Source organism: Lissotriton vulgaris, chromosome 7 (assembly GCF_964263255.1).
Source record: "Lissotriton vulgaris chromosome 7, aLisVul1.2, whole genome shotgun sequence".
NCBI classification, from domain to species: Eukaryota; Metazoa; Chordata; class Amphibia; order Caudata; family Salamandridae; genus Lissotriton; species Lissotriton vulgaris.
The window spans coordinates 1,775,840,535-1,775,865,941 of NC_141695.1; the positions used below are offsets into that span (position 1 = coordinate 1,775,840,535).

Consider the following 25,407-nt stretch of genomic DNA (forward strand, 5'->3'; position numbering starts at 1 on the left):
TGTTCAAATAATGCTCCAGAGGGAAACAACCCCCCCCCCCGGCCACAAACCTCCCGCCCCCGCAGCCCCCCCCCCCCCCCGCACCCCCCCTCCCCCCACCCGCAGCCACTCCTCCCTGTGTACTCAGAGGGTCGGGCGGGTATATGAGGCTCCCGCCTTCAGCCTCAGCAAAGACTCTTCTTCTTCACTCCTGAGGTGAGCACTGGGGGAGGGGGTTCACTGGGGCAGGATAACTCCTGGGGCAGGATTTCTCCTGAGGCAGAGGCAGAGGCAGGATCTCTCCTGTGGCTGAGGCAGAGGCAGGATATCTCCTGGAGCCGAGGATGGGCCAGGATATCTCATGGGGCTGGGGCTGGGGCAGGATCTCTCCTGGGGCTGAGGCTGGGGCACGATATCTCCGGGAGCCGATGCTGGGCAGGGTATCTCCTGAGGCTGGGGCAGGATCTCTCCTGGGGCTGAAGCTGGGGAAGGATATCTCCTGGGGCTGGGGCAGGATATATCCCAGGGCTGGGGCAGGATATCTCCTGGAGCCGAGGCTGGGGCAAGGTAACTCCTGGGGCTGGGGCAGGATATCTCCTGGGGCCGAAACTGGGGCAGGGTATCTCCTGGGTCTGGGCAGGATATCTCCTGGAGCCGAAAATGGGGCAGGGTATCTCCTGGAGCTATGACTGGGCCAGGATATCTCATCGGGCTACGGCTGGGGCAGGATAACTCCTGGGGCTACTGCTGAGGCAGGATATCTCGTGGGGCTGAGGCTGGGGCAGGATATCTCCTGGAGCCGAGGCTGGGGCAGGATATCTCCTGGGGCTGGGGCAGGATATCTCCTGGAGCTGAGGATGGGGCAGGATATCTCCTGGTCCTGAGGCTGGGGCAGGATATCTCCTGGGGCTGGGGCAGGATATCTCCTGGAGCCGAGGATGGGGCAGGATATATTCTGGGGCTGGGACAAGATATCTCCTGGGCCGAGGATGGGGCAGGATATCTCCTGGGGCTGGGGCAGGATGTCTCCTGCGGCTGGAGCAGGATATCTCTTAAATATATCTATTGTGGCTACGGCTGGGGCAGGATATTTCTGGGGCTATGGCTGGGGCAGGATATCTCCTGGGGCTGTGGCTTGGGCAGGGTATCTCCTGGGACGGGGAAGGATATCTCCTGGGGCCGAGGCTGGGACAGGATATCTCCTGGGGCTATGGCTTGGGTAGGATATCTCCTGGGGCTGGGACAGGATATCTCCTGGGGATGAGGCTGGGGCAGGATATCTCCTGGGGCTGAGGAGGATATCTCCTGGGGCTCGGGCAGGATATTACTGGGCCCGAGGCTGGGGCAGAATATCTCCTGGGGCTATGGCTGGGGCAGGATATCTCCTGGGGCTACAATGGGTAGGAGATCTCCTGGGGCTGAGGCTGGGGCAGGATATCTCCTGGAGCCAAAGCTGGGGCAGGATATCACCTGGAGCCGAGGCTGGGGCAGGGTATCTCCTGAGGTTGGGGCAAGATCTCATCTGGGGCTGAGGCTGGGGCAGGATATCTCCTAGGGCTGGGGCAGGATATCTCCTGGAGCTGAGGCTGGGGCAAGATAACTCATGGGGCTGGGGCAGGATATCTCCTGGGGCCGAGGCTGGGGCAGGGTATCTCCTGAGGCTGGGCAGGATCTCTCCTGGGGCTGAGGCTGGGGCAGGATATCTCCTGGGGCTGGGGCAGGATATCTCCTGAGGCAGAGGCAGGATATCTCCTGGAGCCGAGGATGGGCCAGGATATCTCATGGGGCTGGGGCTGGGGCAGGATATCTTCTGGGGCTACAGCTGGGGCAGGATATCTCCTGGGGCCCAGGCTGGGGCAAGGTATCTCCTGAGGCTGGGGCAGGATCTCTCCTGGGGCTGAGGCTGGGGCAGGATCTCTCCTGGGGCTGAGGCTGGGGCACGATATCTCCGGGAGCCGATGCTGGGCAGGGTATCTCCTGAGGCTGGGGCAGGATCTCTCCTGGGGCTGAAGCTGGGGAAGGATATCTCCTGGGACTGGGGCAGGATATCTTCTGGAGCCGAGGCTGGGGCAAGGTAACTCCTGGGGCTGGGGCAGGATATCTCCTGGGGCCGAAACTGGGGCAGGGTATCTCCTGGGGCTGGGGCAGGATATCTCCTGGGGCCGAAACTGGGGCAGGGTATCTCCTGGAGCTATGACTTGGCCAGGATATCTCCTCGGGCTACGGCTGGGGCAGGATAACTCCTGGGGCTACTGATGGGGCAGGATATCTCGTGGGGCTGAGGCTGAGGCTGGGGCAGGATATCTCCTGGAGCCAAGGCTGGGGCAGGATATCTCCTGGGGCTGGCGCAGGATATCTCCTGGAGCTGAGGATGGGGCAGGATATCTCCTGGTCCTGAGGCTGGGGCAAGATATCTCCTGGGGCTGGGGCAAGATATCTCCTGGAGCAGAGGATGGGGCAGGATATATTCTGGGGCTGGGACAAGATATCTCCTGGGCCGAGGATGGGGCAGGATATCTCCTGGGGCTGGGGCAGGATGTCTCCTGCGGCTGGAGCAGGATATCTCTTTAATATATCTATTGTGGCTACGGCTGGGGCAGGATATCTCTGGGGCTATGGCTGGGGCAGGATATCTCCTGGGGCTGTGGCTTGGGCAGGGTATCTCCTGGGGCTGGGGCAGGATATCTCCTGGGGTGAGGCTGGGGCAGGATATCTCCTGGGGCTGGGGCAGGATATCTCCTGGGGCTGGGGAGGATATCTCCTGGGACGGGGCAGGATATCTCCTGGGGCTTTGGCTTGGGTAGGATATCTCCTGGGGCTTGGGCAGGATATCTCCTGGGGTGAGGCTGGGGCAGGATATCTCCTGGGGCTGGGGCAGGATATCTCCTGGGGCTGGGGAGGATATCTCCTGGGGCTGGGGCAGGATATTACTGGGGCCGAGGCTGGGGCAGAACATCTCCTGGGGCAGGATATCTCCTGGGGCTACAATGGGGTAGGAGATCTCCTGGTGCTGAGGCTGGGGCAGGATATCTCCTGGAGCCGAAGCTGGGACAGGATATCTCCTGGAGTCGAGGCTGGGGCAGGGTATCTCCTGAGGCTGGGGCAAGATCTCATCTGGGGCTGAGGCTGGGGCAGGATATCTCCTAGGGCTGGGGCAGGATATCTCCTGGAGCCGAGGCTGGGGCATGGTATCTCCTGGGGTTGGGGCAGGATCTTTCATGGGGCTGAGGCTGGGGCAAGATATCTCCTAGGGCTGGGGCAGGATATCTCCTGGAGCCGAGGCTGGGGCAGGATCTCTCCGGGGGCCGAGGCTGTGGCAGGATATCTCCTGGAGGGTATGCAACGGTTAGCACGCATTTTTAACAACGCGCTACTGTTACCACGGTACTTTTACCACGCAAGTCGATACAACGACTTGCGCTGGGGGGCGCTCCAGGATAGTAAATAGATTAAATTACTATCCAACTCCTTTCCCTAGAGTCCACGGGGACTGGAGTTGGAATAGTAATTGAAAAAATGTACTATCCAGCGCCCCTCCCCGCAAGTCGTTGTAACGACTTGCGTGGTAAAAGTAGCGTTGTAACGGTACGCGTTGTTAAAGTACGCGTGGTACCGTCATATATCCCTCCTGGAGCTATGACTGGGCCAGGATATATCCTAGGGCTGGGGCAGGATATCTCCTGGAGCCGAGGCTGGGGCAAGGTAACTCCTGGGGCTGGGGCAGGATATCTCCTGGGGCCGAAACTGGGGCAGGGTATCTCCTGGGGCTGGGGCTGGGGCAGGATATCTCCTGGAGCCGAAACTGGGGCAGGGTATCTCCTGGAGCTATGACTGGGCCAGGATATCTCCTCAGGCTACGGCTGGGGCAGGGTATCTCCTGGGGCTGAGGCTGGGGCAGGATACCTCCTGGAGGTGAGGATGGGGCAGGATATCTCCTGGGGCTAGGGCAGGATATCTCCTGGAGCTGAGGATGGGGCAGGATATCTCCTGGTCCTGAGGCTGGGGCAGGATATCTCCTGGAGCCGAGGATGGGGCAGGATATATTCTGGGGCTGGGACAAGATATCTCCTGGGCCGAGGATGGGGCAGGATATCTCCTGGGGCTGGGGCAGGATGTCTCCTGCGGCTGGAGCAGGATATCTCTTGAATATATCTATTGTGGCTACGGCTGGGGCAGGATATCTCTGGGGCTATGGCTGGGGCAGGATATCTCCTGGGGCTGTGGCTTGGGCAGGGTATCTCCTGGGACTGGGGCAGGATATCTCCTGGGGCCGAGGCTGGGGCAGGATATCTCCTGGGGATGAGGCTGGGGCAGGATATCTCCTGGGGCTGGAGAAGGATATCTCCTGGGGCTGGGGCTGGGGCAGGATATTACTGGGGCCGAGGCTGGGGCAGAATATCTCCTGGGGCTATGGCTGGGGCAGGATATCTCCTGGGGCTACAATGTGGTAGGATATCTCCTGGGGCTGAGGCTGGGGCAGGATATCTCCTGGAGCCGAGGCTGGGGCAGGATATCTCCTGGAGCTGAGGCTAAGGCATGGTATCTCCTGGGGCTGGGGCAGGATCTCTCCTGGGGCTGAGGCTGGGGCAAGAGATCTCCTACCGCTGGGGCAGGATATCTCCTGGAGCCGAGGCTGGGGCAGGATCTCTCCTGGGGCCGAGGCTGTGGCAGGATATCTCCTGGAGCTATGACTGGGCCAGGATATCTCGTAGGGCTGGGGCAGGATAACTCCTGGTCCTACGGCTGGGGCAGGATATCTCCTGTGGCTGGGGCAGGATATCTCCTGGGGCTGGAACAATATATTTCCTGGGGCTGGGGCAGGAAATCTCCTGGGGCTGAGGTTTGGGTAGGATATCTCCTGGGGCTGTTGCTGGGGCAGGATCTCTCCTGGGGCTGAGGCTGTGGCAGGTTATCTCCTGGGGCTATGGCTGGGATAGGATATCTCCTGGGGCTGGGGAAGGATATCTCCTGGGGCTGAGTGTGGGGCAGGATATCTCCTGGGGCTGAGGCTGGGGTAGGATATCTCTTGGTTCTATGGCTGGGGCAGGATATCTCCTTGGGCTGGGGCGGGATATCTCCTGGGGCTATGGCTCAGGCAGGATATCTCCTGGGGCTGGGGCAGGATATCTCCTGTGGCTGAAGCTGGGGCAGGATATCTCCTGGGGCAGAGGCAGGATATCTCCTGGGGCTGAGGCTGGGGCAGGATATCACCTGGGGCTGGGGCAGGATAGCTCCTGGGGCTACGGCTGGGGAAGGATATCTCCTGGGGCTACGGCTGGGGAAGGATATCTCCTGGGGCAGGATATCTCCTGGGGCTGAGGCTGGGGCAGAATATCTCCTAGGGCTGGGGAAGGATATCTCCTGGGGCTGTGCCTGAGGCAGGATATCTTCTGGGGCTGGGGCAGGATACCTCCTAGGGCTGGGGCACGATATCTCCTGGGGCTGAAGCTGGGTCAGGATTTCCCCTGAGGCTGGGGCAGGATATCTCCTGGGGCTGGGGCAGGATATCTCCTGGGGCTGGGGCAGGATAACTCCTGGGGATATGACTGGGGCAGGATATCTCTTGGGGCCAAGGCTGGGGCAGGATATCTCCTGGGGCTATGGCTGGGACAGGATATCTCCTGGGGCTGGGGCTGGGGCAGGATATCTCCTGGGGCTATGGCTGGGGCAGGATATCTCCTGGGGCTGGGGCAGGATATCTCCTAGGGCTGAGGCCGGGGCAGGATATCTCCTTTGGCTGGGGCAGGATATCTCCTGGTGCTGATGCTGGGGCAGGATATCTCCTGAGGCTGGGGCAGGATATCTCGTCGGGCTGGGGAAGAATATCTCCTGGGGCTGGGGCAGGATATCTCCTGGGGCCGAGGATGGGGAAAGATATCTCCTGGGGCTGAGACTGGGGGAGGATATCTCCTGGGGCTGAGACTGGGGCAGGATATCGCCTGGGGCTGAGACTGGGGCAGGATATCGCCTGGGGCTGAGACTGGGGCAGGATATCTCCTGGGGCTGAGACTGGGGCAGGATATCTCCTGGGGCTATGGCTGGAATGGGACATTTCATCTTCTGAGGGCTCCTGATGTTTGCTTCTAGACCCTGGACTCTGAGTGACCGTCACTGTGGGATGTGAGTGTGCCCTCAGTGTGAGATTCTGAGGGGTCCTTACATGTGCTCCTAGACTCTGAGTGACTAGTCACTGTGATATGTGAGTGTGCCCTCAGTGTGAGGTTCTGAGGGGTCCTGCGTTTGCTCCTAGACCCTGGACTCTGAGTGACCATCACCGTGGGATGTGAGTGTGCCCTCAGTGTGAGATTCTGAGGGGTTCTTACATGTGCTCCTAGACTCTGAGTGACTAGTCACTGTGGGATGTGAGTGTGCCCTCAGTGTGAGGTTCTGAGGGGTCCTGCGTTTGCTCCTAGACCCTGGACTGTGAGTGACCATCACCGTGGGATGTGAGTGTGCCCTCAGTGTGAGGTTCTGAGCGGCCCTGACATGTGCACCCACACTCTGGACTCTGAGTGACTGTCACTGTGGGGTGTGAGTGTACTTTCAGTGTGAGGTTCTGAGGGGTCCTGACGTCTGCTCCTAGACAGTGGACTCTGAGTGACTGTCACCGTGGGATGTGAGTGTACACTCAGTGTGAGGTTCTGAGGGGCCCTGACGTGTGCTCCTAGACTATGGACTCTGAGTGACCGTAACTGTGGGATGTGAGTGTGCCCTCAGTGTGAGGTTCTGAGGGGCCCTGACGTGTGCTCCTATACTCTGGACTCTGAGTGACTGTCCTTGTGGGATGTGAGTGTGCGCTCAGTGTGAGGCTCTGAGGGGTCCTGACGTGTGTTCCTTGACCCTGGACTCTGAGTGACCGTCACTGTGGGATGTGAGTGTGCGCTCAGTGTGAGGCTCTGAGGGGTCCTGACTTGTGTTCCTTGACCCTGGACTCTGAGTGACCGTCACTGTGGGATGTGAGTGTGCGCTCAGTTTGAGGCTCTGAGGGGTCCTGACATGTGTTCCTTGACCCTGAACTCTGAGTGACCGTCACTGTGGGATGTGAGTGTGCGCTCAGTGTGAGGCTCTGAGGGGTCCTGACGTCTGCTCCTAGACACTGGACTCTGAGTGACCGTCACCGTGGGTTGTGAGTGTGCACTCAGTGTGAGGTTCTGAGGGGTACTGCGTTTGCTCCTTGACCCTGAACTCTGAGTGACCATCACTGTGGGATGTGAGTGTGCCCTCAGTGTGAGATTCTGAGGGGTTCTTACATGTGCTCCTAGACTCTGAGTGACTAGTCACTGTGGGATGTGAGTGTGCCCTCAGTGTGAGGTTCTGAGGGGTTCTGCGTTTGCTCCTAGACCCTGGACTGTGAGTGACCATCACCGTGGGATGTGAGTGTGCCCTCAGTGTGAGGTTCTGAGCGGCCCTGACATGTGCACCCACACTCTGGACTCTGAGTGACTGTCACTGTGGGGTGTGAGTGTACTTTCAGTGTGAGGTTCTGAGGGGTCCTGACGTCTGCTCCTAGACAGTGGACTCTGAGTGACTGTCACCGTGGGATGTGAGTGTACACTCAGTGTGAGGTTCTGAGGGGCCCTGACGTGTGCTCCTAGACTATGGACTCTGAGTGACCGTAACTGTGGGATGTGAGTGTGTCCTCAGTGTGAGGTTCTGAGGGGCCCTGACGTGTGCTCCTATACTCTGGACTCTGAGTGACTGTCCTTGTGGGATGTGAGTGTGCGCTCAGTGTGAGGCTCTGAGGGGTCCTGACGTGTGTTCCTTGACCCTGGACTCTGAGTGACCGTCACTGTGGGATGTGAGTGTGCGCTCAGTGTGAGGCTCTGAGGGGTCCTGACTTGTGTTCCTTGACCCTGGACTCTGAGTGACCGTCACTGTGGGATGTGAGTGTGCGCTCAGTTTGAGGCTCTGAGGGGTCCTGACATGTGTTCCTTGACCCTGAACTCTGAGTGACCGTCACTGTGGGATGTGAGTGTGCGCTCAGTGTGAGGCTCTGAGGGGTCCTGACGTCTGCTCCTAGACACTGGACTCTGAGTGACCGTCACCGTGGGTTGTGAGTGTGCACTCAGTGTGAGGTTCTGAGGGGTACTGCGTTTGCTCCTTGACCCTGAACTCTGAGTGACCATCACTGTGGGATGTGAGTGTGCCCTCAGTGTGAGGTTCTGGGGGGCTCTGACGTGTGCTCCTAGACTATGGACTCTGAGTGACCGTCACTGTGGGATGTGAGTGTGCGCTCAGTGTGAGGTTCTGAGGGGTCCTAACGTCTGCTCCTAGACTATGGACTCTGAGTGACCGTCACTGTGTGATGTGAGTGTACACTCAGTGTGAGGTTCTGAGGGGTCATGACGTCTGCTCCTAGACTATGGACTCTGAGTGACCGTCACTGTGGGATGTGAGTGTGCCCTCAGTGTGAGCTCTGAGGGGTCCTGACGTCTGCTCCTATACTCTGGACTCTGAGTGACTGTCCTTGTGGGATGTGAGGGTGCGCTCAGTGTGAGGCTCTGAGGGGTCCTGACTTGTGTTCCTTGACCCTGGACTCTGAGTGACTGTCTCTGTGGGATGTGAGTGTGCGCTCAGTGTGAGGCTCTGAGGGGTCCTGACATGTGCTCCTTGACCCTGGACTCTGAGTGACCATCACTGTGGGATGTGAGTGTTCCCTCAGTGTGAGGTTCTGGGGGGCTCTGACATGTGCTCCTAGACTATGGACTCTGAGTGACCGTCACTGTGGGATGTGAGTGTGCGCTCAGTGTGAGGCTCTGAGGGGTCCTGACGTCTGCTCCTAGACACTGGACTCTGAGTGACTGTCACCGTGGGATGTGAGTGTGCGCTCAGTGTGAGGCTCTGAGGGGTCCTGACATGTGCTCCTTGACCCTGGACTCTGAGTGACCATCACTGTGGGATGTGAGTGTGCGCTCAGTGTGAGGCTCTGAGGGGTCCTGACGTGTGCTCCTAGACTCTGAGTGACCGTCACTGTGGGATGTGAGTGTGCGCGCAGTGTGAGGGTCTGAGGGGTCCTGACGTGTGCTCCCTGACCCTGGACTCTGATTGACCGTCACTGTGGGATGTGAGTGTGCGCTCAGTGTGAGGCTCTGAGGGGTCCTGACGTGTGTTCCTTGACCCTGAACTCTGAGTGACCGTCACTGTGGGATGTGAGTGTGCATTCAATGTGAGGCTCTGAGGGATCCTGACGTGTGCTCCTTGACCCTGGACTCTGATTGACCATCACTGTGGGATGTGAGTGTGCCCTCAGTGTGAGATTCTGAGGGGTCCTGACGTCTGCTCCTAGACTATGGACTCTGAGTGACCGTCACTGTGGGATGTGAGTGTACACTCAGTGTGAGGTTCTGAGGGGTCCTGACGTCTGCGCCTATACTCTGGACTCTGAGTGTCTGTCTCTGTGGGATGTGAGTGTGCGCTCAGTGTGAGGCTATGAGGGGTCCTAACGTCTGCTTCTAGACCCTGGACTCTGAGTGACCGTCACTGTGAGATGTGAGTGTGCCCTCAGTATGGGATTCTGAGGGGTCCTGACGTCTGCTCCTAGACTATGGACTCTGAGTGACCGTCACTGTGGGATGTGAGTGTACACTCAGTGTGAGGTTCTGAGGGGTCCTGACGTGTGTTCCTTGACCCTGAACTCTGAGTGACCGTCACTGTGGGATGTGAGTGTGCATTCAATGTGAGGCTCTGAGGGATCCTGACTTGTGCTCCTTGACCCTGGACTCTGACTGACCGTCACTGTGGAATGTGAGTGTGCCCTCAGTGTGAGGTTCTGAGGGGTCCTGACGTCTGCTCCTAGACTATGGACTCTGAGTGACCGTCACTGTGGGATGTGAGTGTACACTCAGTGTGAGGTTCTGAGGGGTCCTGACGTGTGTTCCTTGACCCTGAACTCTGAGTGACCGTCACTGTGGGATGTGAGTGTGCATTCAATGTGAGGCTCTGAGGGATCCTGACGTGTGCTCCTAGTCCCTAAACTCTGAGTGACCGTCACCGTGGGATGTAAGTGTGCCCTCAGTGTGAGGTTCTGAGCGGCCCTGACATGTGCTCCTATACTCTGGACTCTGATTGACCGTCACTGTGGGATGTGAGTGTGCCCTCAGTGTGAGGTTCTGAGGGGTCCTGACGTCTGCTCCTAGACTATGGACTCTGAGTGACCGTCACTGTGGGATGTGAGTGTACACTCAGTGTGAGGTTCTGAGGGGTCCTGACGTCTGCTCCTATACTCTGGACTCTGAGTGTCTGTCTCTGTGTGATGTGAGTGTGCGCGCAGTGTGAGGGTCTGAGGGGTCCTGACATCTGCTCCTATACTCTGGACTCTGAGTGACTGTCCTTGTGGGATGTGAGGGTGCGCTCAGTGTGAGGCTCTGATGGGTCCTGACGTGTGCTCCTAGACACTGGACTCTGAGTGACCATCACTGTAGGATGTGAGTGTGCGCTCAGTGTGAGGCTCTGAGGGGTCCTGACGTGTGCTCCTTGACCCTGGACTCTGATTGACCATCACCGTGGGATGTGAGTGTGCACTCAGTGTGAGGCTCTGAGGGGTCCTGACGTGTGCTCCTAGACACTGGACTCTGAGTGACCATCACTGTAGGATGTGAGTGTGCACTCAGTGTGAGGCTCTGAGGGGTCCTGACGTGTGCTCCTAGACACTGGACTCTGAGTGACCATCACTGTGGGATGTGAGTGTGCGCTCAGTGTGAGGCTCTGAGGGGTCCTGACGTCTGCTCCCTAACCCTGGACTCTGAGTGACCGTCACTGTGGGATGTGAGTGTGCGCTCAGTGTGAGGCTCTGAGGGGTCCTGACGTGTGCTCCCTGACCCTGGACTCTGAGTGACCGTCACTGTGGGATGTGAGTGTGCGCTCAGTGGGCTCAGGGCCGTGTGAGGCTCTCATAATCCTCTCATGTTAAGGGTTTGCACAGCTTTGGTCTGTACTTTTCTTTTGCAGAGATTGACTTGAGAGGTTACCAGAGGTCATCAGAGGTCACCATGAAGCTGCTCCTGTCCCTCGCTGTGCTTCTTGTGACGCTAGCGGTGATGACTGGTAAGGCGCTTTATCTGCCAACTGTTGGCACTTCTTAGCGCTATACTTCATTCCTCTGAGTCAGCTGCTGCCCTAAGCACTGAGCCGACTTGAAAGGAAACCCGTGGCCAGCTTCTACCCAGACCACTTGTGCAAGAGACAGTTTCTACCCTTTCCAATGGTTCAAACAACAGCTTCTACCCTTACCACTTGTACAAGAGACAGTTTCTACCCTTACCACTGGTACAAATGACAGCTTCTACCCAGACCACTTGTGCAGGAGACAGTTTCTACCCTTACCACTGGTACAAACGACAGCTTCTACCCTTACCACTTGTACAAGAGACAGTTTCTACCCTTTCCAATGGTTCAAACAACAGCTTCTACCCTTACCACTTGTACAAGAGACAGTTTCTACCCTTACCACTGGTACAAACGACAGCTTCTACCCTTACCACTTGTACAAGAGACAGTTTCTACCCTTACCACTGGTACAAACGACAGCTTCTACCCTTACCACTTGTACAAGAGACAGTTTCTACCCTTACCACTGGTACAAACGACAGCTTCTACCCTTACCACTGGTACAAACGACAGCTTCTACCCTTACCACTTGTACAAGAGACAGTTTCTACCCTTACCACTGGTACAAACGACAGCTTCTACCCTTACCACTGGTACAAACGACAGCTTCTACCCTTACCACTTGTACAAGAGACAGTTTCTACCCTTACCACTTGTACAAGAGACAGTTTCTACCCTTTCCAATGGTTCAAACAACAGCTTCTACCCAGACCACTTGTACAAGAGACAGTTTCTATGCTTACCACTGGTACAAACAACAGCTTCTACCCTTACCACTTGTACAAGAGACAGTTTCTACGCTTACCACTGGTACAAACGACAGCTTCTACCCTTACCACTTGTACAAGAGACAGTTTCTACCCTTACCACTGGTACAAATGACAGCTTCTACCCAGACCACTTGTACAAGAGACAATTTCTACCCTTACCACTGGTACAAACGACAGCTTCTACCCTTACCACTTGTACAAGAGACAGTTTCTACCCTTTCCAATGGTTCAAACAACAGCTTCTACCCTTACCACTTGTACAAGAGACAGTTTCTACCCTTACCACTGGTACAAATGACAGCTTCTACCCAGACCACTTGTACAAGAGACAATTTCTACCCTTACCACTGGTACAAACGACAGCTTCTACCCTTACCACTTGTACAAGAGACAGTTTCTACCCTTTCCAATGGTTCAAACAACAGCTTCTACCCAGACCACTTGTACAAGAGACAGTTTCTATGCTTACCACTGGTACAAACGACAGCTTCTACCCTTACCACTTGTACAAGAGACAGCTTCTACTCAGACCACTTGTACAAGAGACAGTTTCTACCCTTACCACTGGTACAAACAACAGCTTCTACCCTTACCACGTGTACAAGAGACAGTTTCTACCCTTTCCAATGGTTCAAACAACAGCTTCCACCCAGACCACTTGTACAAGAGACAGTTTCTACCCATTCCAATGGTACAAACGACAGCTTCTACCCAGACCACTTGTACAAGAGACAGTTGCTACCCATTCCAATGGTACAAACGACAGCTTCTACCCTTACTGCTTGTACAAGAGACAGTTTCTATGCTTACCACTGGTACAAACAACAGCTTATACTCTTACCACTTGTACGAGAGCCAGCTTATACCTAAACCACTTGTGTAAGAGACAGCTTCTACTCTTACCACTTGTACAAGAGACAGCATCTACCCAGACCACTTGTACAAAGGTCAGCTTCTACCCATACCACTTGTGCAAAGGTCAGCTTCTACCCATACCACTTGTGCAAGAGCCAGCTTATACCTAAACCACTTGTACAAGAGACAGCTTCTACCCAGACCACTTGTACAAAGGTCAGATTCTACCCTTACCACTTGTACAAGAGACAGTTTCTACCCTTTCCAATGGTTCAAACGATAGCTTCTACCCAGACCACTTGTACAAGAGACAGTTTCTATGCTTACCACTGGTACAAACAACAGCTTCTACGCTTACCACTTGTACAAGAGACAGTTTCTACCCAATCCAATGGTACAACTGACAGCTTCTACCCAGACCACTTGTACAAGAGACAGTTTCAATGCTTACCACTGGTACAAACAACAGCTTCTACCCTTACCACTTGTACAAGAGACAGTTTCTACGCTTACCACTGGTACAAACGACAGCATCTACCCTTACCGCTTGTTCAAGAGACAGTTTCTACCCTTACCACTTGTACAAGAGACAGTTTCTACACTTACCACTGGTACAAACAACAGCTTCTACCCTTACCGCTTGTACAAGAGACAGTTTGTACCTTTACCACTTGTACAAGAGACAGTTTTAGCCTTACCACTTGTGCAAGAGACAGCATCTACCCTTACCTCTTGTGCAAGAGACACCATCTACCCTCACTACTTGTGCAAGAGACAGCTTCTACCCAGACCCCTTGTTCAACAGACAGCATCCACAGTTACCACTTGTGAAATAGGCAGCTAATATCCTTACCACTTGTGCAGGAGACACCATCTGCCCTTACCACTTGTGCAAGAGACACCATCTACCCATACCACTTGTGCAAGAGACAGCTTCTACCCAGACCACTTGTGCAAGAGACACTATCTACCCTCACCACTTGTGCAAGAGGCATCTTCTACTCTTACCACTTGTGCAAAGGTCAGCTTCTACCCATACCACTTGTACAAGAGACAGTTTCTGCCCTTACCACTTCTACAAGAGACAGCTTCTGCCCAGACTACTTGTACAAGAGAGAGCTTCTAACTCTACCACTTGCACAAGAGACAGCTTCTACCCATAACACTTGTACAAGAGACAGCATCAACCCTTACCAATTGCACAAGAGACCGCTTCTACCCAGACCACTTGTACTAAGGTCAGATTCTATCCATACCACTTGTGAAAGAGCCAGTTTATACCTAAACCACTTGTGTAAGAGACAGCTTCTACCCTTACCACTTGTGCAAGAGACAGTTTCTACCCTTTCCAAAGGAACAAACGACAGCTTCTACCCAGACCACTTTTACAAGAGACAGTTTTTATCCTTTCCAAAGGTACAAATGACAGCTTCTACCCTTACCACTTGTGCAAGAGACAGTGTCTACCCTTACCACTGGTACAAACGACAGCTTCTACCCTTACCACTTGTACAAGTGACAGTTTCTACGCTTACCACTGGTACAAACAACAGCTTCTACCTTACCACTTGTACAAGAGACAGTTTCTATGCTTACCACTGGTACAAACGACAGCTTCTACCCTTACCACTTGTACAAGAGACAGTTCTACCCTTACCACTGGTACAAACAACAGCTTATACCCTTCCCACTTGTGCAAAGGTCAGCTTCTACCCGTACCACTTGTGTAAGAGCCAGCTTATACCTAAACCACTTGTATAAGAGACAGCTGCTACCCAGAGCACTTGTACAAGAGACAGTATCTACCCCTACCACTTGTATCAGTTGTACATATCACTCAGCCACCTTCTACCCACAGCACTCAGCCACCTTCTACCCACAGCACTCAGCCACCCTCTACGCACAGCACTCAGCCACTCTCTACGCACAGCACTCAGCCACCTTCTACCCACAGCACTCAGCCACCCTCTACCCACAGCACTCAGCCACCCTCTACCCACAGCACTCAGCCACCCTCTACGCACAGCACTCAACCACCCTCTACGCACAGCACTCAGCCACCCTCTACGCACAGCACTCAGCCACCCTCTACGCACAGCACTCAGCCACCTTCTACCCACAGCACTCAGCCACCTTCTACGCACAGCACTCAGCCACCCTCTACGCACAACACTCAGCCACCCTCTACGTACAGCACTCAGCCACCCTCTACGCACAGCACTCAGCCACCCTCTACGCACAGCACTCAGCCACCCTCTACGCACAGCACTCAGCCACCTTCTACCCACAGCACTCAGCCACCCTCTACGTACAGCACTCAGCCACCCTCTACGCACAACACTCAGCCACCCTCTACGTACAGCACTCAGCCACCCTCTACGCACAGCACTCAGCCACCCTCTACGCACAGCACTCAGCCACCCTCTACGCACAGCACTCAGCCACCTTCTACCCACAGCACTCAGCCACCCTCTACCCACAGCACTCAGACACCCTCTACGCACAGCACTCACCCACCCAAAAGTTTGGTGTAACACTACAGTCAGCACTGAGGAGAGCGTAAATTGTGACCTGCCTGTACCACAATGCAAAGGAGCAAACTTTTCTTGCATGTGATGCTGTGTCTTGGCCACACCCTTTTCCCTGCTCAGACTGATTTTCAACACCTCCTCTACCATTTATCACACATTCGCCCCAGCCAGAGAATAACGCCGGAGCTGGACATTCTGGAAAAATACGACTCGAAAATTACCTCTGTGAATACCAAGAGTCGTAAAGTTAGACAGATTGCATTTGGGAATCAGACCACAATCTTTCCACTCAGAACTTGACTCTAGGCTTCGCTGCTCGCTTCTTGTGCCTGCTTCTACGCACTGCAGTGCCTGTTAATGACGTGTTTAACCCCTCTCCCCCTCAGACGTCACCAAGGCCGACGACTCCCCCAGCGTTGCCGACCGCCTGAGGGAATTCGCCTCTAATGTCGGTGAAAAAACCAAGGAGGTGTTTAACAAAATCCACCACAGTGAACCTGCTACAAAGACGAGGTAAAGCCCATTTACAAGCACTACCGCCCTTGTGGTCTCGGGAGGGTAAGGGGACGGGGGGTCCAGTCACCTGCCCATCACCATGTCTGCCATGTGTGGTGAGAGCAGCGTCCGCATAGGACCTTCCTGCACCATCACTTGCCCATGGGGCTCCGCCCTTCACCATACGCCCTCCCAACGTGTCTTTTTGCCAGATATTGGCCTTCCTTTTTTGTAGGACAGTTTATTCTGCTCTTTGCTCTCTTGTGTTTGCTAGGGTGTCCGGGCATGGTGTAGCCTTGTATTCCTGCTATAGGTGTTTCGTGGTCTCTGCTGTGCATTGCATCTGTGTACGGATGTCGTTTAGTATTCCTGCGCGTGTGCTTACACATATTCCCCATAAAGTAGAGCAGAAAAGACCGCCCTCCATGGTGTCTTTTCATCCCAACACACTCAGCCTCCTTAAGAAGACCTCCATTGCACAACACACCTGGCCCTCCACCCTCCTCCCCTCCCAGCCGCTCCTTCCAAGCGAGCAGGGACTCTGCAAGAGTTTAAGGACGCACTCTCTCCCGGACCTTCGCGTTTCACCTCATCCAGACATCGCTGGAGGCCCCTCCTCTCTGGCGGATCCCTCCCCTCAGCCTCTATCCTTGAACCAACACTCAGACCTGGTTGCGCGTCTGGACGAGTTGTCTCTCCAATTGCACCTTCTCTCTCACATGAACTCCATGAACAGGAAGCACGCTTGTCCGGCCTGTATTCGGCCCGCCGCCGCCATTGAGCTTGCACAGAGTCGCACGCATTCCTGACTCACCGGGTACATCTTGAACAGCACAGAACCTACTCAGGGGCATATTATCAAGACAGGCAATAAAATTATCACCGTTTTAGCGGCAGAAAACTGCTGCTAGAACGACGATAATGAACTTGATAATCTGTTCTATGGAATTGCAATTGAAGAACATGTTAAATGTGAAGGACATCTAACCTGGGCTTAATTGGAATTCCATGGAGCATATTATCAAGCCCATTACCAACATTTTAGCGGCAGTTTTCTGCCGCTAAAACGGTGATAATTTTATTACCTGTCTTGATAATAAGCCCCTCAGTTATCAGCCTCCTCTCGCCATGTCTTTTAACCAACCTCCACCGCCTCCCTTCACCGAGGCACTAGCTACAGATGCCGGCTCTGGTCTTTTCCTTGACTCGCGGGTACCTTGTGGCTACAGCTCATGGTGCCGCTGTAAGGCCCCCAGGCCAGCTCTGGTCTTCGCACTGTACAGCGCGACCTGCGTTGCTGATCTGAGTGTGTTGCAGCGAGTCCCGGCCTGTCTCTCTTTGGATTCTGGTGCTGGGTTCTCTGGGCCTATTCACACCTTTGATTTACGGATTTTTCCAAATCTTCGGCTCACGAGTCTTGGGTTACTTCTCCCTCTCTTCATGAGCTGTATTTCATATATTGTGAAGCTCGATAAGCGGATTCTCATCGGATGTTTACACCTGGCCAGCAGAGCAGCACTAATGAGCAGCCATGTTGCCTCGGGCTCTCAAGCGCCCCCCAGTAGTCGGCCACACTTTTGCTTCCTCCCACCACAGCATTCAACAGGGGGCAATGGGGCTGCTCACTTTAGCCATTGGATTTCTCTGATCAATCAATCAATCAATGCATTTATAGAGCGCGCTACTCACCCGGGAGGGTCTCAAGGCGCCTGGGGGGGGGGGGGGGGGGGGGGGGGTAAGTTACTGCTCAAACAGCCAGGTCTTGAGCTGCTTCCTGAAGGAGAGATGGTCCTGGGTTCGCCAGAGGTGGGTGGGGAGGGAGTTCCAGGTCATGGCCGCCAGGTAGGAGAAGGATCTTCCTCCGGCGGTGGCTCTGCGGATGCGCGGTACGGTGGCGAGGGCGTGGCTGGTTGATCGAAGCTGGCCCAGGTCGTGGAGAGCCTTGTGTGCGTGGGTCAGGAGTCTGAACGTGATTCTCTTGCTGACGGGGAGCCAGTGCGGGTCTCTCAGGTGTCCGGTGATGTGGCTGTGTCGGGGGATGTTCAGGATGAGTCGTGCGGAGGCGTTCTGGATCACGCATGGACATCTTTCTAACAAGCATGTGCAATGTAATAGGGCTCGCATTTGCAAAAGTGCAAAAGTGTGAGCTATTGTCATAAATGATAGTGCCTATTTATTTTTTGGCAAACCTGCAAGCGGTGCATAAACACGTACTTTGTACTTATAGTCCTTGCTTACGAGAAGCTAGGCTGGCAGGAAAAGAGGCGCAGTTACTGCCAGACTTGCTTCTCCTAAGCAAGGACTATAAGACCAAAGTACGTGTTTACACACTTCTTGCAGGTTTTCAAAAAACATAAATAAAAGGCATTGTCATTTACAGTGCCAATACCTCAAACTCTTGCAAATGCGAGACCTAATGCATTGCAAATGCTAGCTGTATATTGGCCTCTCTGCCATCAATGTGAGGGACCACAGATTTGTGATTGTTAACTGTTCTCTCTGGAATTCTGATCAATATATTGGTATTATGTTTGATGATGCCCATTCATCAAGGTCCTTAAATAGACCTGTGCAAAGACCTTTGCCTCCACATCGTTTAGACCTTCGCCTCCACATTGGTTAGACCTTCGCCTTCACATCGGTTAGGGCTATAAGCTGATAGTGAAGCGGATTCTCTAAAGGGCCATTCTATATAGAGGCCATGATTCTGAACCACTTTTGTTGCTACGACATCTTTGAATGATAGAGTCGACATCTTTGAATGATGGCGTCAACATCTTTGAAGGATGGAGTCGACATCTTTGAAGAATGAAGTCGACATCTTTGAAGGATGGCGTCGACATCTTTGAAGAATGAGTCGACATCTTTGAAGGATGGAGTCGACATCTTTGAAGGATGGAGTCGACATCTTTGAAGGATGGAGTCAATATCTTTGAAGGATGGAGTCAACATCTTTGAAGGATGGAGTCGACATCTTTGGATGGAGTCGGTACTGTTGCCACAGTTCTGGGTTGGCTTTCAAGACAGCATTGTGGATACCACTAGGGCCGGGCCCTCCATTACATCTAATTCCTTCTATGGTTGTTATTATCATGGCCTTATTTACTGTGCATATTTGTAATCGCCTTTCTTTAAAACAACTTTCACTCCCCATTTGATGATGGTTTATGGCACTTGAAGGGGTTACGATGGTCTGTTGGAAAGTGTTCTCAGTGTAGGTTTCAGGGTGAGCCCCAGACAGACCTGAGATAAAAATGTCCCAACTAGATTCCGAGATACTGGCACTATCTACCCTCCGACTACCATTCTCCGGGTTATTAATGGTTACCCAGAGGGCTTTAATATTATTTGTTTTGCAGCCATAATGTAGTTTCAACCATAAATCCCCCATATAAGCTCTTTTTTTCTTCCAGATCTCCTGTTTGTATGTTTTTCTCAAACATTTCAATAAATGCTTTCTGGCAAGACCGGAGTTTTGATTTGATCGCTTGTGTGCAGCTACTGTGTTGGGAACCGTCCCTTGTAAATAGAGCTTGTTCGACCACCGGTTAAAGGTGGATTTAATAGGGTTTCCCTTTGCTGAGGCTTTAGCTGGAAATGTTCTTATTAAGGAGGAGTGGAAATAAGACCAAATATCGACCATTGATTTTCTATTTTGGAGTTTGTAACGGGCGTGGTCTATTTGACTCTCTGTGTATTTCAATATTTCCAGCTGTTTTATTGACTGCCATATCAGCCTTTTCAAATTAAAAGCATTCACCGTTTGTTGTGTCCACCGATTCCAGAGCCCGAGGGGCAGATTTACAAGCCCCTTGCGCCTCTTTTACACCGCTGTTGCATCACTTTTGTGACGTAGCGGCGGCGCAAATCCTGCTCCATGGTGCGGGGGTACTTACAACGTGACGCATCTGGGAGATGCGTCACGTTGTAATGCCCTGCGCCACATGTAGGAGTTCCTGCACAAGGGGGGGGCGTTCTGGCGCAGGAACACCTCCTGAAAGTGGCTGAGTGAAATCTACAAGATTTCACTCAGTCACTTTTGAGCCCATGCTGCGTCAAAACCCTGCGCCTGCCTGAAGCAGGCCTAAGGATTGACGCAGCATTGCCAAGATAGGGCCCGTAGAGCATTGCTGGAGCTGCGTCGCGCTTGTGACGCAACTCTAGCAATGCGTCACTTTTACGGCACAGATGCGTCACGCATCTGTGCCGTTTTTGCCCCATGGTGCGCTGCATTGTAAATGCGGCGCACCCAGGGTGGCGGAGCCATGGTGCACAATAACTGGCGCATCCTTCCTGATATGCGGGGATGCGACAGCTATTGTAAATATGCCCCCAAGTCCTTTGAAATGATCGCGTTATCAATTATAGAACGCTGCCTAGAATACTTGGGAGTTGACGCATTTCTTTGATTAAGCAGCGGATATTCTTGCAATATTATAAGGCCCAGTTTCTGCGGTTGAGCACAACGCGACTGAGTGATACCGGCGCTGCTTGAAGTGTCTGAAGAACTTCTACCGCCCCCTGCAGATGAAACCACCTGCGATCATGAAGCCGCCTCGGGACATTGATGAGTTTGAGGAGATACTGACCGGGCGGCTTTGATTGACCTCTTTGAGCTCAGGTCTGTCAATCAGTGGAACGACTGACAGCTGCAGATGGGTTTTGATACTCTGAGCCCTGGCGGTCGGAGATCCGCTTCCTGAGGCCTGGAGTGTATTTCTAGTGAGATAAACATTGAGGGCCCGATTCACAGAACTAACTTAAGACAAAATCCTAAACTTACTACTTTTGGTATTCACAGAAGTTAGGATTCTGTCTTAAGTCTATCTTAAGACAAAATCCTAACTTCTGTGAATACCAAAAGTAGTAAGTTTAGGATTTTGTCTTTAGTTAGTTCTGTGAATCGGCCCCAGAGTTTTGCTTAAGAGTGATAAAAATTACTGCAATAGCGGGGAAATTGCCGTTTCGCAGGGAGCATTGCTGGTTTTCCCTGCAAAAGGGCAATAACCTTGCTGATACGACCCTGTGGTTGAAGCAGCATAATCCACCCCCTATGCTACGGATGGGTAAGTCAGGATTTTAGCAGACGTTAGTTTTTGGAGAAAACAGCAGTTTTCTCCAAAAACTAACATCTGCTAAAATGCGAGGGCATCCTTGCTGATAGCGGGAAGCCGCGCTATTGATGTCCTGACATGTAATGTATGTCAGGAACGCCCACTTTGCATCTCATTAGAGATGCAAAGGTAGGCGTAGTGCAAAAGGGTGCTAACATGCGAATATGCCTGTTAGCACCCTCTTGCTGATAGGGCGATGGTTTTATCTCCGCTCCGGAGATGAAGCCCTTGCTGATATGCCCGTTATCTTTAATATGTGCACAAGTACAAGTGAGCCTCTGGTCGTTTCTGTCTCATTGGGCCCTCGTGACTCAGGGGCATATTTACAAGCCCCTAACGTCATCGGAGCGTCGCTTTTTCTGGTGTTCTAGTGGCGTTGAATCCTTCCCCTTATTTACAAGGTGGCACTAAGGTACTTAACGTGGCTCAACGCCTCCTTGAAAATATGCCCCTTCCTGCCGCGGGCCGCTGCGGCAAAGAGCGTGCAATGGGTGTTGCGGCTGCGGGTGATCCACCTCAACACCACTGCTTTTGACCCCGCCCCAGATTTACAAGACTTACTAAAGCCGGGTAAAACAGAACGCAAAGGAGTGAAGAAGAATGCCAGCAAAACACTGACCAGCCCTAAGACACCCAGGCTCACTGCACCCCTCGCTGATGTGTTAATAGGCTCCGGGTCCGGCTTAAGCTTCTGCTGTCCCTTAAAGCCCTTGAAGAGTGGGCACCCCCTCTCAACTCCACAGCACGTGCTCCGCACCGGTGCGTCACTCACGCCGGCTTGTGGAGCAAAGTAAGGCAGACAAAAAGTGAGTTACCAATAGGGCACGCTGAGAAAACCCAGAAGCCACACCCAGTCCTAACCGCGCCACTTCTGTGTAGATTTTGGGGCACACTCTCCGGGGCACCGGACTACGGCTGCGTACTCACTCGCTCAGCTGAGCTCTGCTCTGGGGGGGAAGAAGAAGGAAAACCCCTGCAAGTAGCCGACACACACTCGGCTTCACCTTTGCCTTGCTCACCTCGCCTCGCACGCTCCGATGCCTCTCCCGAACTGGAAACAAGAAACAGACTGACAATACACGTGGGGACATATTTACAAGTCCCTATCGCCACAGGAACGTGACTTTTAAAGACATTCTTGTGGCGATGTGTGCTTTGCCTTATTTACAAGGCAGTGTTAATAACGCAGCCTTGTAAATAAGGCACCCTTTCACGCTACACTTTGCACGAAAGGGGAGGGCAACGGTTGGCGCGGTGGGCATTCTGCTGCAACACTCATTGATTTTGATGCAGCCATCTATTCACAAGGGTGGCGTAAATATGAGGCAGCGCCAAAGATAAGACTAGGAACACCCTGATCTCAACCTGGCGAAACAAGGAGATTTCTCCTTGTTTGTGCCGTTTCTATGTGTGCTGCATTGTGCAGCGCACATAGAAACAGCAAAACGCCAATGATTGTTTATGTGCAGGAAGGTCTCCCTTCCTGCACATAAACAATAATTTAAAAACGTGACGAGTTTCAAATTCTATGTATGCGCAGAAAAAGCAGCACACATGGAAGTTACAAAACACCATTTAAGATTGTTTATGCGCAGGAAGGGACTCCTTTGTGTACACAAACAATAAATCTCCCCAACGCAGGCACCCTTGCAGCAAAGTGCAAGAGTGCATGCATTGGTGCTGGGAGGCTGAAATTAGCACCAGCTCGGGGGAAATGTTGGGCTGCACCGTATTGTTTTAAATATGGTGCAGCCCTGCGTTTTGAAGTGGTAGAGCGCAGTGTTAAGCAAAGAAGTATGACGCCGCTCCCTGACACTTCTTTGTAAATATGCCCCTTGGTTTCCATACTAGCGCCTAACTGTTCGATGATAGTGTCTCTGTCTTTCATGACTCTTCCCCGGGGCTCCTCTTTCGGTCCATACTTGTGTCTAACCCTCCCGACTGCGCCCCTCTCGGGTGCAATGCTTACCGTGCTCTTGCATCTGATGCTCCTGACTGCTCCCCTCTCGCGGGCAATGCTTATCGTGCTCTTGAGTCTAACCCTCCTGACTGCGCCCCTCTCGGTGGCAATGCTTACTGTGCTCTTGCATCTGATGCTCCTGACTGCTCCCCTCTCAAGGGCAGAGCCTGCGTCCGACGCTCCTGACTGCCCCTCTCTGGGGCAATGCTTACCTTGCTCTTGCGTCTGTCGCTCCTGACTGCTCCCCTCTCAGGGGCAATGCTTACCTTGCTCTTGCGTCTTACCCTCCTGACGGGAAACATCCATTACAATGCACAATGCAGTTATTACAACGCACTGCTTTTACAATGCAACTGTTACAACACAACTGTCTTCACATCGCATGCCATTACAAAGCATGCCATTACAATGCATGTCAGTACAACGCATGCCATAACAATGAATGCCATTACAACACGTGCCTTTGCAACGCATGATAAGGTAAGTCATGAGAATCTTTTTAATTTTAGGGTGGGTATGGGTTTTGGAGTAGATAGGAATAGTAATTTTTACCTCTTCACTATCCAACACTTTTCCTACTGTTGAACTCACTGGAGTGGGAATATTAATTTTTACCCCTACGCTATCCAACACTTACCCTACAGTTGTCCTAAAAGTATTATGCGTTGTAATGGTATGCGCTGTAATGGTAGTTTTCAAAAATTTGTTGTAATGGCATGCGTTGTAAAATCATGCAATCTAATGGTAGTAACGATGTAAAAACCGCGTAGTACAAGCATGCGTTATAATTGTTTGTGTTGTAACGTCATATATTCCCTACTGACTGCGCCCCTCTCCGGAGCAATGCTTACCTTGCTACTGCGTCTGATGCGCTTGACTGTGTCCCTCGCTGGTGCAATGCTTACCTTGCTCTTGCGTCTGTCGCTCCTGACTCCTCCCCTCTCGGGGGCAATGCTTACCGTGCTCTTGCGTCTGTCGCTCCTGACTCCTCCCCTCTCGGGTGCAATGCTTACCGCGCTCTTGCGTCTGTCGCTCCTGACTCCTCCCCTCTCGGGTGCAATGCTTACCGTGCTCTTGCGTCTGTCGTTCCTGACTCCTCCCCTCTCGGGGGCAATGCTTACCCTGCTCTAGCCTTTAACCCTCCTGACTTCTCCCCTCTCGGGGCAATGCTTACCATTCTCTTGCATCTGTCGCTCTTGACTGTGCCTCTCTCGGGGGCAATGCTTACCCTGCTCTTGCGTCTGTCGCTCCTGACTTCTCCCCTCTTGGGGGCAATGCTTACCGTGCTCTTGCGTCTGACGCTCCTGACTCCTCCCCTCTCCGGAGCAATGCTTACCTTGCTACTGCGTCTGATGCGCTTGACTGTGTCCCTCGCTGGTGCAATGCTTACCTTGCTCTTGCGTCTGTCGCTCCTGACTCCTCCCCTCTCGGGGGCAATGCTTACCGTGCTCTTGCGTCTGTCGCTCCTGACTCCTCCCCTCTCGGGTGCAATGCTTACCGCGCTCTTGCGTCTGTCGCTCCTGACTCCTCCCCTCTCGGGTGCAATGCTTACCGTGCTCTTGCGTCTGTCGTTCCTGACTCCTCCCCTCTCGGGGGCAATGCTTACCCTGCTCTAGCCTTTAACCCTCCTGACTTCTCCCCTCTCGGGGCAATGCTTACCATTCTCTTGCATCTGTCGCTCTTGACTGTGCCTCTCTCGGGGGCAATGCTTACCCTGCTCTTGCGTCTGTCGCTCCTGACTTCTCCCCTCTTGGGGGCAATGCTTACCGTGCTCTTGCGTCTGACGCTCCTGACTCCTCCCCTCTCGGGTGCAATGCTTACCGTGCTCTTGCGTCTGTCGTTCCTGACTCCTCCCCTCTCGGGGGCAATGCTTACCCTGCTCTAGCCTTTAACCCTCCTGACTTCTCCCCTCTCGGGGCAATGCTTACCATTCTCTTGCATCTGTCGCTCTTGACTGTGCCTCTCTCGGGGGCAATGCTTACCGTGCTCTTGCGTCTGTCGCTCCTGACTCCTCCCCTCTCGGGTGCAATGCTTACCGCGCTCTTGCGTCTGTCGCTCCTGACTCCTCCCCTCTCGGGTGCAATGCTTACCGTGCTCTTGCGTCTGTCGTTCCTGACTCCTCCCCTCTCGGGGGCAATGCTTACCCTGCTCTAGCCTTTAACCCTCCTGACTTCTCCCCTCTCGGGGCAATGCTTACCATTCTCTTGCATCTGTCGCTCTTGACTGTGCCTCTCTCGGGGGCAATGCTTACCCTGCTCTTGCGTCTGTCGCTCCTGACTTCTCCCCTCTTGGGGGCAATGCTTACCATTCTCTTGCATCTGATGCTCCTGACTGTGCCTCTCTCAGGGGCAATTCTCACCCTGCTCTGTTTTTGTTGCAGAAACTGGTTTGCGGAGACGTTTCAGAAAGCGAAAGATGCTCTGAATATCAAGTCCAAGTAGGGACCCTGGAGCTACTGCAGTGCACCATCAAGAGCGCTAGATGGCGCCAGAGGACTGAAGGAGAGCACGCATGCTCAGAGACCGGACTTCTACCCTCATGTATTCCAGTAGAATCTTTATTGTTTAGAGACTTATTAAACTTGCACATATTTCCAA

The 25,407-nt window shown here is 53.5% G+C and overlaps 1 protein-coding gene across 1 annotated transcript; it reads left to right on the plus strand.

Moving 5' to 3' along the window:
* Window positions 1–125: 125 nt before the first annotated feature.
* On the plus strand, window positions 126–25,407 carry APOC1 (apolipoprotein C1). The gene is made up of 4 exons (XM_086933160.1): window positions 126–195; window positions 10,927–11,022; window positions 15,628–15,754; window positions 25,191–25,407. The coding sequence occupies exons 2-4, from the start codon at window positions 10,968–10,970 to the stop codon at window positions 25,249–25,251; spliced, it is 243 nt and encodes an 80-aa protein (XP_086789286.1). The 5' UTR covers window positions 126–195; window positions 10,927–10,967; the 3' UTR covers window positions 25,252–25,407.

Coding starts and splice junctions, on each gene's coding strand:
- APOC1 (XM_086933160.1), top strand. CDS start 10,968: ATGAAGCTGCTCCTGTCCCTCGCTGTGCTTCTTGTGACGCTAGCGGTG. Junction 11,023..15,627: donor GACGCTAGCGGTGATGACTG/GTAAGGCGCTTT, acceptor TCTCCCCCTCAG/ACGTCACCAAGGCCGACGAC. Junction 15,755..25,190: donor GAACCTGCTACAAAGACGAG/GTAAAGCCCATT, acceptor TTTTTGTTGCAG/AAACTGGTTTGCGGAGACGT.